The 13,743-nt window shown below is 45.2% G+C and overlaps 3 protein-coding genes across 6 annotated transcripts in view; 1 reads left to right on the top strand and 2 right to left on the bottom strand.

The window, feature by feature from the left end:
* Window positions 1-5,219, bottom strand: part of LOC135897545 (dyslexia-associated protein KIAA0319-like protein) — a 35,425-nt gene extending 30,206 nt beyond the window's left edge. The window contains exons 1-4 of one of the 3 annotated variants that reach the window (XM_065426189.1): window positions 5,104-5,219; window positions 4,275-4,470; window positions 1,716-2,072; window positions 32-98 (exon numbers count right to left, since the gene is read on the bottom strand). In XM_065426189.1, coding sequence (XP_065282261.1) covers window positions 32-98; window positions 1,716-2,072; window positions 4,275-4,362 — 512 coding nt within the window. In that variant the 5' untranslated portion in view covers window positions 4,363-4,470; window positions 5,104-5,219. Of the gene's footprint in view, window positions 1-31; window positions 99-1,715; window positions 2,073-4,274; window positions 4,471-4,838; window positions 5,075-5,103 lie in introns of those variants that run through there. The other 2 variants (XM_065426191.1, XM_065426192.1) reach the window with 2 other exon arrangements.
* A 161-nt stretch (window positions 5,220-5,380) lies between these two features.
* On the top strand, window positions 5,381-7,175 carry LOC135897548 (tRNA N(3)-cytidine methyltransferase METTL6). Its single transcript, XM_065426196.1, has one exon. It carries the CDS (start codon window positions 5,550-5,552, stop codon window positions 6,414-6,416), a length of 867 nt encoding a protein of 288 aa, XP_065282268.1. The 5' UTR covers window positions 5,381-5,549; the 3' UTR covers window positions 6,417-7,175.
* Lipt1 (Lipoyltransferase 1) lies at window positions 6,451-11,378 on the bottom strand. 2 transcript variants are annotated; one of them, XM_065426193.1, is made up of 3 exons: window positions 10,296-11,378; window positions 9,692-9,799; window positions 6,451-8,459 (listed from the first exon to the last, which is right to left on the bottom strand). In XM_065426193.1, the coding sequence occupies exons 1-3, from the start codon at window positions 10,818-10,820 to the stop codon at window positions 7,878-7,880; spliced, it is 1,215 nt and encodes a 404-aa protein (XP_065282265.1). In that variant the 5' UTR covers window positions 10,821-11,378; the 3' UTR covers window positions 6,451-7,877. The 2 variants fall into 2 exon arrangements, with proteins under 2 accessions (XP_065282265.1, XP_065282266.1); XM_065426194.2 differs by having other exon boundaries at window positions 10,335-11,019.
* Window positions 11,379-13,743: the final 2,365 nt, after the last annotated feature.

Below are 13,743 nucleotides of genomic sequence, written 5' to 3' on the forward strand. Positions count from 1 at the left end.
GAACCAGGAGTGAAATAAATATATAGCTTACGTGTCTTCATCAGAGTTTGGCGTTGAATGAGTGGTCCATTCGTGTGAAGAATCTGACGAGCCTTTTTCTTCAAGAGAGAGACAGATAAAAAGAAAAAGATGTTATAAGTATAGGTACCTGCAGTGGCACAGAACCATGTATAAATCAAGCTTAAACTAATCTCGTAAATGTGCTACCTACTAAACACTTTTAGGTGTATAATCAATAACTCAAAGCTAAGACAAGCAGAGAGTAAGACAAAAACCGCTGAAAGAAGAGAAAAGCAAGTCTGCGCTATTCTGGGTTCTCGCATAACAAATCAATCAAGGGAGGGCACCAAGGCAACAACATCTGCAAGTGCTCAAAAAACCTACAGCTACTGAAAAACAAGAGATTTGCATGAAAAAAAGTAAAGCAAGGGAGGTGCAAACACAGATATTGCATGCTGACTGTTAAAAAAGAATTAACACATGGCAAGGATGAAGCCAACCTCTCTCAGGCAGAAACAAAAGATGTGGCAGCAAAAAAGGAGAAAAAAAAAGCACAAGAAAGTAGCAAACAAGTATTCAAAAGGAAATACAGAATTTTTCGGCCACCTGCTTCTGAACACAAAAGAAGAAAAAAAAAGAAAAAAGAAAGGGAAACAGAATAGCAATTCACGTGAAGCAGAACACAACAAAAAAAGTGCGAGTGCCTGATCACACAAGTTACCAGACAACAAAGGAACCAAACAAGGAGGCCTACAACGAGAAAGCCAGCAACATAATGCACGACTCCGCAAGGAAAGTATGCAAGAAGTTGAACAAATTGGACTGTGTGTAACCAAGGAAGAAGACACAAACTGAAGAAATTCAAGTGGAAAGCAAGAAAGCTGCCAGGCATAAATGCCTGTTGCCAGGCCGTGAGGGCCAAGTCAACAAACATCAGCACTTCTGCACACAAGTATCTCACGTGCTGATGCGTACTATAGACAACCGAAAACATTGAATTGCTCAACAAATGTCCTCAACAGATCCAGACACCAACCATGAATATGTTTCAAATAAAGAAATGTATGCAGAGAATGTTAAACGAAAATAAAAACTCAGCATGGAGATAAACAGAACAGAATGCACTGGCATGCCTAACATACAAACCAAGTCCTCATCTGCAAACAGTGAGCACATATGTAATGCAACAGGAAACTCAAGAATTACACCAAACAAACCAAGCAAATGAAGACAAAGGTGGATGCAGGGCAATCAACCTGCCCCACAAACAAACCAAGGCTAGATGAGACCATTGCTAAAGGTTTCAAAGCCACTGTGCTGCCACCATTCAATGTCCAACATAGTATTCAAAACATTAATATGATTTTCTTGGAACCAGACAAATAGAACACAGTAGCAGAGAAAACATATAACACGAAGACAGTGAAAAGTGCCATTAGCACTGCTGAGAACGGTCTTCAGTGACGTTATAACCGAAAAACTGTTATCACAGAACTCAAAAGTTACATTCTAGTGTAACAAATGATGCTTCCACCCAACACAAATGTGCTACCCTATATGAACACTTTTTACTAATTTTTCCCTGTGTTCATGCAGCCAAAGTTCATTTTTGTACAAGGTGGTGTTTGGAGCACTGAATGACAGCTGCAGTATTGCATGCAGTGGCTCCGAAACTTTTGGCAAACTCTGTCCGTGTGACTGCCGCAGTGACTTACGCGGAGGACGCACTATCACCATAAAGCTAGAGTCAAACTTGGTGCTTGGACGATGCTGAGGTTGGCACAGAGCTGCTGAGTGGCACCGTACGAGGAAGCATGAACTGCCGTGCAGGAAAACGAGGTTACACAAAGCGCCCTGCTCGCAGCAGGCCTTGGTGCAGTCCGTAAGGCTCGAGGCGTGCGCGACCTTGGTGAACCGGCCCGCACTGGCATTGCCTCGCGGAGTCACATGCCGCAGCAGCGTGAGCTTCGGGAACAGCGAGTCGGGACAGAACCCGCCACCGGCATCCCCACCACCAAATTCATCCTCATCTTCTTCCTCTTCTGCTGCCAAGTCCTCACCCTCGAGATCGTCTAGGGGTCGGGTAAGTTGATACACAACAGGGGTGGGTGGGAGGAAAGTAAAAGTGCAGTCACCAACCAGAGTGCACTACTATGGAGAGCTATATGTTTTGCACCAAGAAAAGCATAGAAAGAGGTATTCCAGACCGCTGGGCATTAACTTAATTGCAACGTACAAGAATATTCTCAAAGAAATGAAAGGTATCACCAGTAACACCATGTTTTCTTTTCAATTGAAAGTTCTCTGAGCATGCGTTACGTGCCTGCAGTTGTCTTGCATTTTACGCTGTACCCAGCTGCATAGCCGGGGGGGGGGGGCACAACGGGTACATGCCCCCCCCCCATTTTCCTCCCTGTCTCGGGTCAATATACGGAAAAATATTTCTGAGTATAGCACTGGCTGTATTCTCTGGTTCACATATAGTAAAACCTCCAGCTTACAAAGAGAGAGAACATGTTAAAATTTCTTGCACTGTCATTGTCTGCCAAGTGCAAATGCCATAATTTAAATATTTGTTTACAAAATTTTTATGCGAAGCATATTACGAGGGCTCAACCCAGCTCCTCAGGCGCGGCGGTGACCATGAAATCACGTGACACCGTGACGTCACGACAGAGGAGAAGTGGCTTTGGCTCAACTCTTGCAAGACGGGCTGGGTGGGAATCGAACCAGGGTCTCCGGAGTGTGGGACGGAGACGCTACCACTGAGCCACGAGTACAACGCTTCAAAGCGGTACAAAAGCGCCTCTAGTGAATGCGGTGTTGTCTTAGAAACGCGCTGTTTCTAAGGCGTGCGTCTCTTGCTCAGGCGCACATTTCGTTGCCGCGCCGAACGCTGCTTTGCTCGACGCTCACCGCGTCCAATGCGGGGCGCGTAGTCGCTGCCCTGTAGCCCATTGTCTTACACCCCTTGGCGGGTTGACGGGAACGCTGTCGCGTTCCACTCTTGAAGGCGAAGAAGTAATGCATGAGTTGTTTCTTCGTCTAGCCGAACCAAATATAGCCAAGCAACAGCAGTTCACCAGGCTAAACAGTGGTTCAACAACTAAAATAAAGGCTAGTATGCTTCGCATCCTGGGCTTAACCTTACCTAAGCCACAGCCATTTTTTCATATCACATTCACAACACTTTGATTGGGAATTGAAAATTACAGGTAAATAAAATTAAGTACTTACTTTACAAGCTTTTAAATACCAAGGTGAGAGGTATCGGCAAATACCTAGGTATCAACACACATAAAGTGGGTTTACTGAGTACAGTTAACCTATTTGCATCCTAATAAGCCACAGACAGAGTCTAAGGAAATTATTCATTGGGATCACAAGCAGGAATTGTACATTTTATAATGCTCCATTCTATTTTCCATTCTTTTTGTTACGCATCGCACAGGCTGATTCCAGGGATAACAGCGGCGTGTAATTGTCTGAGCCAATGACAAAAGGCGAAAAGATTGGAAAACCAAATGAATCATTAGAAAGCATGGCCCCTAATGTATGAATGAAAATCGTAAGTGGAATGTGTTCATTAACATATTTCAAGCCACCTAGCAACTGCTATGTCATTCAATAAAGAATGGGTACATTAATTCAGCATGCTGGCAATAAAAAACCACAGATCAATTAACATGAAATGCCTTACTATGGATCTACAGAGTTTTGTTAGCTAGACATGATACAGTAAATTATTCATGCACTTATGAGCATATTGCCACTTACGTGACATTTGCACATGTATAGTGAAACAAACAAAAGCAAGCCAAATCAGCCACAATTGCAACCATGACAATTATAACGAATTGCCTATTCAATTTTTACTCCTGCATTAAAATAGCCTATATACGAAGAACTATCTGGAAATATGTAGTTATTAAAACCAAAACCTCATTCACATGGGTACTGACAAACAATTCCAAACCCAACCATATCTTTTCCCTATATCCATTATGTTAAAATTAAAATGTGACGTATATTTCTGTACTAACTGTGCAACCCTGTACTGATTACAAACTTTAGTAAAGGCCAGGATACGGGTGAGTTATTTGTCCAACAATCAACATGCCTATCAAACATATGCATGCACAATTAAACATACCGAGAACTTCCAGAATGACCGACATGACGTGCCAAATAATGCGAACGAAAAAAAAGGAACAAATAAAGGAACTTCACAGGACAAAACACAGAGAAGAAACATGTGTGACCACCAAACTCACTGTCCAAAGTACTGCTGACGACAAGCAGTGACAAAAGCCAGATGATCTGTAGAACTCTACTCCGGTACCTCATGTTCCAAAGAAGCATTGTTCTTGCTAGCCAATGTTCACATCGACATTAATATAGCGAAAGCACTGGTTATACTCATGAAATGAGCTCCACTTCCTTTGCTTTACTTTTGAACAGACGACAGTCCTGCAAAGCAAAGGAGGATGCACGAGTTAAATCACCGAAACGTACGCAATGTAGAACACACATAAGCAGCTTAAGCAGACTGAGCAACTCAATTAACTGAATCTTAAAACACTGCACGCGCAATCAAGAAGTTTAAAAAGATGTTCCCAGTTTCTGCGTGCTGGTATAAGCAAGCCAACAGCAGCACCTTCTTCGAATATTAGCAGAAAAATACTGAAGCAGTGCCAGAAATAGAAAAATACCCAAATCTCTCGCCATATGGGAATTGGGCGCGCATGCGAAAGTGTATCAAGGACGCGAAAGACACACCGCTAATACCGGATTCCTTCTACTATATGCATAGTTTAATTGCAGCAGCGGGCGCTCACCAAATCGCGATAGAATGGAGCAAACGTTTTCTTGAGTAAAACGCACTCAAATCGGAATTTCTGTCCGCTGGGCACTAAAGCGACCGCAAAAGAAAACGGTGCGGCGGAGTTCGCAGCTCTAGGCTGCTGCGATAAGTGTCAGTCAACATGGCAAAACACTCGACAAACGGCAACCGCAATAATTGTTCCCATGCTGCGTTGCGATGCTGCATTTGCTTTTGCGCATCTACCACGTAGCATTTGTGAGTGAAAGCGGTTAGCTCACCGATTACGGCTTCAGAAGCTGAAGAAACTTCTCGTTCCTAAACATTAACTTGACAGAAAGCGCAGCAGATGACCACCGCACGGCTGAGTGAAATCGCTATGAATGCTTTCCCGCAAAGCTTTGCTTCTTGTTGCGCAAACTGCACAAAGCGAATATCAAGCACTTTCACTTTACAGGCAAATAAAATTACCTGTTTGTTGGATAATTTGACAATATATATTGTCGTTGCGAAATGACAGGACATCTATCAGTCTTACCTTTGGCTTCTCCAGCAGCATCGATAGTAGCAATATGGCAGCCTCCACGGGAGATACGTCAATCGAATGGTCAACCGCATGCAGTATCAGGTAGTACTGGCAGTACACCGCGTGATTGTGTTCTTTGGTTACGTGAGAACAGTTCTCTCAACTCCAGAATAAGTGTGAATCATTCTTCCATTGCGAAGCATGACCGAGACATCAAACAGCGAGTTGAAAGGCCACCACGCGCGGACGCTCACACAAGAGGAAGCCGCCAAGCTCGCGAAGGATACGGTTTTGGTTTCAGAGTTCAAGAGACTCAAGCTCGAAGCCGAAGCTCAGAAAAACTGGGACCTCTTCTACAAGCGAAACGAAACTCGCTTCTTCAAGGACAGACACTGGACTAAGCGTGAGTTCGAGGAACTCGCCGCCAGCGGTTCAGACGTGTCGGATAGCGGGACACCGGTGCTACTGGAAATCGGCTGCGGTGTCGGCAATTTCGTATTCCCGCTCATCGAGGAAAAGACCAGCTATTACATATACGCTTGCGATTTTTCTCCGCGCGCTGTCCAGTTCGTGAAGGCGCACTCGTTGTACGACCAGCGCGCCATCAAGGCTTTCCAGTGCGACATCACCAAGGAGCGCCTCGTCGATGAAGTTCCCCGCGAAGGCGTCGACGTCGTCACCATGATATTCGTCCTGTCCGCCATTCAACCCGATAAAATGAGCGAAGCGCTGAGGAACGTGCACGAAGCGCTGAAGCCCGGGGGCCTCGTTCTATTCAGGGACTACGGCTTGTTCGACCAAGCGATGCTGAGATTTGCCCCCGGCCACAAAATAGACACCAATTTCTACGTGCGCCAAGATGGTACAAGGGCCTTCTACTTTTCAGAGCAGTTTCTGGAAAGGCTGTTCTTGGACGCCGGCTACGAAGTAGTGAGCAACGAATACGTGTGTCGTGAGACGGTAAACAAGAAGGAAGGCATATGTGTGCCTCGCATATTTGTGCAGGCAAAGTTCAGGAAGCCACGAAACATATCCCAAGAAGAAAGTTATGTTTCCGCAAGCGGCTGAGGTGTCAGTGCTTTTGTAGAGAGATATAAATGCGTTAGAGTTCAAGTAATGACATTTATTCCATTTTCATGGCGAAGTGCATGTGTTGAGCGGATTTGTTGATCTACGCAAAGTATGTTAAGATTGTGAGAAACTTGACATCGTGAAGATGTGGTGTAACTGCTGTCAGTGTTGCTGTAGGCCAGGTGTTCCCTAGCTTTATGGCCTTGGGGTGCTATAAACGGACTATGATGATGATGATGAATTGTGGCTAACCCCTTGTAACAGGCGGGTTATTTTAAAGCGCCCTAGACGGAGAAAATATATATCTGGCAAAAAGGCCAGCATACAGCCAGTGTACCAGACCAATCTATACTTCAGGCGTGCGTGTGTCTGTGATCCTGTGCAAAATAGGTGATCATAGGGGACACTGTCATATGCCTTTGATACGTCCAGAAACCACCCATAGAGGCTTCTCGACTTCTTGCAGGCTACTTCCACTGTTTGAGTCAACATAAGAAGATTGTCCTCTAGGTGCCTGCCAGCTAGAAACCCATTTTGTAGTTCTGTGACCGCATCGTCATTCTCTGCCCATGCACTCATCCATGTCTTCAGGATTTGTGCGAAGATACAGTATAAGATGCTTGTCACTGCCAACAGTCTGTAATCACAATACAGCAAGAGTTAGCACCCTCTATCCAATGAAGTTGTGGGTGCAACATGCCTGACTACACCTGGGGGACTTTTGGACATCACAGAATTAAAACATGTCTGCCTGTAGTGCGTTCTGCATGTGTTCTTCATCAGCGGTAATCGAAGCCATCCAATGCGTCCCGGAGCGCATATCGCAAACTCACGCATAATACGATGTGCCCCACCTGTCCCCTCCAGAGTGCCTCTGAAATCTCCCAACTCCACACACACACATGCTTTTTCCCACCGATGTGCTTATCCAATGCCTCATGATAATTGTTGAAATGAATGAATTGAACAGCCTAAAAATGAGAACAAGGGAAGTGCACAAATTATCTAGTAATTTAAACAGGGGTAATTAATAATCCACCTAAGAGGGGATGTGGTCAGATTCGTTTTGGCCACTCGTGGAACCCAGTTCGGGCACTCCAAGTTTAACGAGCGACCCACATGAGCTTGACAGCGAAAGTAGCAGAATTATTGGCAACTTCACTGGTCTGCGCATCTACTATATAAAGCTATCGTAATATATTTTTTTCCTCTGACAATATATTAAGCCCAATTTAAAAAATGGGCTAGTACACTGGTAAATAAATTGCCTCTGGACATTTCTAGCTAGAGTGGTGCACCGAACTGCCACCTCCATTGCATGAATGACCCAAATGTGCTCCCAGGCAAAGTTAGTGCAATTATGGACACCTCCACCGGGTCTGTACGTCTGTGACACGAGACTGTCGACATATGACAACAACAACAAAAAAAATAATAAACTAGTATGCAGGCAAATGGTCACCTCTGGGCATTTCCAGCTAGAGTGGTACAACACTTTCCTAGAAATTCTATTATGTCACTGTTATCAGGATTGCTGTCCTTAATGTTCTTGAATGTTTCAGCAATGTCACTCTGTAAAAACCGCACACCATGAATCCTGTCAGATATCACAGACAGCAGTCGTTGGTTGTGAAGGCACGGTGCTATGTGTATGTCCTCCAATAGGCCGTGGTAACTCGTCAGTGCTACTTTCATCACCGCATTAAGTCCCAAGGCATCTCCAAGATCAAACGAGCTGGCCTGTGAAGCAGGAAGAGGGAAACTTTCACTGATTGTGAACTTGGGTGTTGTTCCAAAGATCCACTTCCAGCTCTGAAGCTTTTCACACATGGCATCGATACCTGGGAAGTGTTCTTCTAATGGATCAACAAAGTGACTGACATGATTCACTGCTTCATTTGTCACTTCGTCTTGATGCTGGCGGTTGAACCTGGTAGCAAGCGAGGCCGACAGGGATTCCACAGTCAGACGAGGGCAAAGCTCTCTGACGTTCTTGACAGATGCTCGCACGCTTGGACTTGCCTTGCTTTCGATGTTACTCTAAACCGTAAAAGAAGAAAGAAAGGTCATAAAAATATTATGCTGTCTTTTACAGTGCACAGCTAATCTCAAGTATTACACTGATCTAAAATCGTAGATCACCCAGCACACATTTTACAATTTCAGCTTTTGTGGCAGTACTACAATTGCTCCTCGCTTAGAATGATGTTGCCTAATGTTTTTCAGCACATTTCAAATACACTCTATTGCAAATTCATAAAAGTACAGCAGCTTAGAGGCCATATCGGAACATTCTCGGGAGTTGCCTGCACCATATAATATGAACCTCAATATAATGAACATGGTTATAATGATTCATTATGCAAAATAGAAGTGAGGTGTGCAGACAGGACACAAGAGTGGAGAAGTGGACAACACGAACGCCGTGTTGATCCACTTAATGCATTACTGGTTATAACAAAGTAAACCTAAAATGTTTCTTGCCAGTATCACATCTGATGAATACTTGTAAACGAATATCGGATATAAAGAATATATGTGCAGTGGATGCAGCTTCGTCAAAATGAGACTTGACTGTTTACAAGGCTGCAGAGGTACATTACGTCATTAGCATCTGCACAAAAAAAGTGCTATACATCTGTAGCATCTTAACTGGACATGACATTTAACAAAGCTAGCAAATATTACCTGAAGCTGAGACATAAGTAAGAGATGCAGACAGGCTGGCAACTGCAACTGGAAGGTGCACAACATTCATCCACATCAAAGGGGAGGGGATATGAAAGGCACATGAAAGGTAGACTGAGGAACCACAAGTAGAGTCGAACCTGGTTTTAATGGAGTCTCATCCGACACTAAAATATCTTGTTTATATCCGATGTTCGTTATATGCATAAATTCGTTACCTGCTGGAAGATATTGTTCAGAAACATTTTAGATTTACTTCTATATACCTGTGTTCACTATGTCGAGGTTCACCTGTAATAAGACGAGAAAAAGAAGACACCAACAAGTTCACTAGGGGTGCTGAAAATGACACCAGGTAAGTCGGTAACTCGAACAGAGCAGAACTGTACGAATATGAAACTGAATAGCATATGAATAACATGGCGACAGATGACAGGACAAGACTGTACAGCGCATATTTTCCATCGTTCTTGTCAACATTATTTGCCATGTAGACTCGCAAACATGATTGGCAGTGAAATACAAATCGATCTTATAATGACCCTAAAAATATGTGCTCCCTAGCACTGTGCAAGATGACTTACATAGCGTCCTCCTAGGACTTGATGCATCACAGTGGTGTTCACATTGACAAGTACTGTGCAGTGATGGTATGCCTTTTGGTGGCCTATCTTGGCAGCTGTGCCAGATATCTGTAGAAGGACAAAAACATTGTTCCCTTGATAACTGATTCCCAACTGAACACAGACTCACACGAGACTTCTTTGTACAAGCTCCATAAGCTTGAGCACGGATGACCAGTTGGGCATTAACAATTACATCTGGGAACCTCAGACATGTGCAACCAATAAGTATATTGTTTTCTTTCTAAGGGCTACTGAACGGAACAAGTTTATTCATTTTGCTAATGAGGTTTCTGGCCTGCACTTTGTTTATTATACTGACTCCCTAAAAAATGAGAGTTCGCTTTTGCAAACAACGCTATAGAGTATTTTATTTGAGTTTGGTGTCCTGATCCCGAGAACACACTTTAGTTTCGCCTGGACACTGTCCTGTTACCGTTCGGTCCTACTGTTTAGACCAGCTTGAGGCCTCAGCAACTCCACTTTTCCACTCCCATCGGCTCAGCGTGGACTAACTACAGTAATAAAACACTTTTTTTTTTTTCCTACAGCAACGCAGGTGAACCTGACTATCGCAGCTCTTCTTCCACTCGAGCCGTGTCACCTTGAAGGCGTTTTGGACGAGCACGTCGTCCCGGCAGTTGATGGTGCACTGCACACCCCAGACTGCCTTCAGCGTGTCGGCGATGAACTGCAGGTTTGCCTTGCGGTTGTAGCCGCGCTTGTGGCCCATGAAGCAGCAGTTGAGATTGCCGGCATCGTGGTAAACCGTGCCGCCGCCGCTGTTTCTCCTCGCCAAGGTGACACCGAGCCGAGCGGCCGTGCTGAGGCTGCACTCGACCCACGGGTTCTGGTGACGCCCGATCACCACCGCCGGCGCGTTCCACCACATGAGCAGCACGCCTGGCGAGTCGGGCGAAAACGCGGCATTTTCGTAGAGCCACTGCTCGAGCGCGAGATTGCGGTAGATGCACCGCGACGTGGACACGAGAGCCCTGGCTCGCTTGTCGTCGCTAAGAAACGCCGGCGACGTGAACAGGGAGGTGTAAGGACGTCTCAGAATGCGAGCGACTGAGACGGGAGTCCTCATCTTTAAGCCGATAGCGAGTGAACCAACGAAAGTTGGCGATAGCAGCAGGCGTGCTCTCCCTCATGGGCGCTGCCATTTTGGTTCGACCTTGAGATGTACGCGCTTGGGTCACATGGGCTTTGTAGTGAAAAATGAGCCCCGTATTACTCGCTAAAAGCCAATCAAAAATAACTTGCGTGTTACAGTCGGTCTTGTTCAAATGCATTTGACTGCTTTGATATTATTAGAACACCATTAGTTTTAAAACCTGCTGGCTAAATGCATGGCTAAAAGCAAAACTAAAACTTGGCGCGGCGTTTGAGTAGAATAGTAGCAATAGTAGCTTTATCAACACGAACACAGTTTTGAGAGGAGCTTTTTTTGCTGGCAATAACTTGTCATAGCGTTTTAGAGCCTGCCTGGGGCTGCAGGCACTGGAATCTGCTACTGCTTTGTGGGCTGAAGAATATTTTGAAACTTAGGCAAAACTACACGGTGAATATGCTTGGTGAAGGGCAGAAAGGATAGACGTCTGTCACGAGGTCAGATAGCTCGTGTCAAAGTTTCAAAAAATAATAATAATAATAAACTAAGCTGTCATAACTGTCTTGGTAGACACGCGACCGTTTGAAATCATGGAAGCAAGCAAGGAAACTGCGCATCACGATGACCAAGTACACAGCATGGAGAGAGACAGAACTTCTAGTCAGTCTTTCACACGGCCACTTTCGATTGCGATCGAGCCCGATCCGGATCGAACTTATCGACCGCATTGCGTAAAAGAGCCAATCGCGATCGAAAGTGACCAAGCGAGTGTGGCGAGTTCACTGGGTCATGCAACAGAGGCGCCAGAGGCACTGACAGTCGATGCTGGTGTGTCACTCATCAGGCAGCGGTGACCGACGGTCGTGTCACGATGAGCACGGTCAGAGAATGGCCAGATGCCCTTTCTGCATTCGCCATCCAGAGCTTGGGCACGGCACTAGACGTACTACGCTGTGCCACCTGGGTCGGACGCCCATTGCGATGTTCGCCAACCGCAAGCTACAGGGGAAAAAAAAAAAGAAACAGTACGCGGTTTCGTTCCCAAGTAGTAGCATGACGATGCGAACTTGGGTTAACTCGGCAGGTCCGCTGCTCCCGCACCCTGGACCATATCCTCCATACTGCCATGCTCGCGGTCTTCCTCCGAACTCATTGCACGAGGCCCAACTCTCTCTACCTCCTTTCATTCGCAGCCCGTCCAAAGTTTGTCTGTTCGTTTGTCTGCCTCGATGGGTGACTTGTACTCAATATATATGGGGGATTGGCCAGGAATCGGGTGAGTTAAGAAAATAGTCGAGTCTGAAAAGAAGTACTACTGAAAATTTTCGAATATATAAAAATGATGAATTAATAAGCCAGATACAAATTCCAGACAGCAGTGAAATCGTTTCCTCACAACAGCTGCACCAACGTCCCTATGATAATGTACACACACCTGTGAGCAAAAGTATATGGACCACACAGTCGCCAAAAAAACAAAATTTCTTCATAATTAACATGCATAAATGGAAACTGACGAGCGCACTGGAAAATTCATAATGCCAAGTTTGGACTGCAGTATTTCATTTCAAGTTTCATTCACAGACGGGAGAAAGCTTTATCATGCAGACCCTGGTCCGTTTACTTTTGCTCACGAGTGTACGTCCTTTAGCAGAGGCTCCCAGTGGAAGAATATCGGGAATATTAGATTCAATCCAGCACCATGAAACTGTCCTTCTAAATTGTTCTATTAATGATGAAAAACGACAACGTGACAAGAACTATCCTTGCCACAGTACGAGCACAAGGAGGAGGGTGCCAGACCAGATTTATGCAGATAATAGTTAAATATAGGTATTTGACATCGAAATTTGTCCAAAGCTCGGCGTGGCGCTTCATCTTCACATCATAAGAAGCCAACAAACAAAGACACCAAGGAAAAGATAGGGGGAATTACCTGTACTTCATAATTGAATTAAAGAAATGATAAATTAATGGCAGTAAAAGTGGATGAAAAGACAACTTGCCACAGGTGGGGAACGATCCTACGTCTTTGCATTACGCGTGTGATACTCGATTACGCATGAGGGCATTGCACGCCTAATGCGAAGACGTGGGATAGTTCGCCACCAGCGGCAAGTTCTTTCTTAATCCACTTTCACTGCCACTAATTTAGCATTTTGTCAATTCAATTATTAAGTACAATTCCCCCCCTTTTGCTTGGCGTCCTTGTTGGCTTCTCACGATACGATTAATAAAAATCGGGCCCCTCGGTTAACCCCCTTTCTCCTCGCTCATCTTCACTTCCCTTCACTCACAGACAGTGATGTTAGACAACAGTGGCGTAGCCACGGGGTGACACACCAGGCACGTGCACCCCCAAAGTTTCTGCAATACTATATATAGGTTGCCTTTCAAGCTCCCCTGCTGCCACTGCCACTACCAGAATGAATATCGCACAGACATTACATCTGCACGCATGGCAGGGTCTTTGTTCGAACTATGAGGCACAATGCTGCCACAGCCATTTGACCACGACCCTACTTTCCCCTTTGGGAGACGTTACTTCCCTTAACAACTAGACAAGGACATCACCTAGACAGCACCTCCGATCGTCTCTTATTTTTCGTCTTTGTCAAGCTCTTGCGCTAACAAGTCATGGAACATACTCCAGCTCACCCAAATCATCTTCCTCTACTTTAATTGGGGATACGAGAGCACTTCATCGCTTGGCACTCTGCGGTGGCAGGAAGAGGGTGACTGGAGTGCAGGAGGAAACATATAGGGGGGCCAGCCACACCCACTCCTCGCCGCCCTTTGCAAACCTGCCCCTTCATACGCCTGCGATGCCGTCGCCATGGCCAGCCAGGTCTGACAAATCGCTTGCGATCGACTGTCTCTCCGCCATGTTCAGGAAATA

The sequence above is a fragment of the Dermacentor albipictus genome, chromosome 7 (genome assembly GCF_038994185.2).
Source record: "Dermacentor albipictus isolate Rhodes 1998 colony chromosome 7, USDA_Dalb.pri_finalv2, whole genome shotgun sequence".
In the NCBI taxonomy this organism is placed as follows: domain Eukaryota; kingdom Metazoa; phylum Arthropoda; class Arachnida; order Ixodida; family Ixodidae; genus Dermacentor; species Dermacentor albipictus.

What these genes read in the sequence shown, in the direction of transcription:
- LOC135897548 (XM_065426196.1), top strand. Translation starts at nt 5,550, where the DNA reads ATGACCGAGACATCAAACAGCGAGTTGAAAGGCCACCACGCGCGGACG.
- Lipt1 (XM_065426193.1), bottom strand. Translation starts at nt 10,820, where the DNA reads ATGAGGACTCCCGTCTCAGTCGCTCGCATTCTGAGACGTCCTTACACC. An exon ending in AGAAGAGCTGCGATAGTCAG is followed by an intron (nt 9,800 to 10,295) that starts GTTCACCTGCGT and finishes GTCCTTCTACAG; the next exon opens with ATATCTGGCACAGCTGCCAA. An exon ending in AAGTCCTAGGAGGACGCTAT is followed by an intron (nt 8,460 to 9,691) that starts GTAAGTCATCTT and finishes TTTACGGTTTAG; the next exon opens with AGTAACATCGAAAGCAAGGC.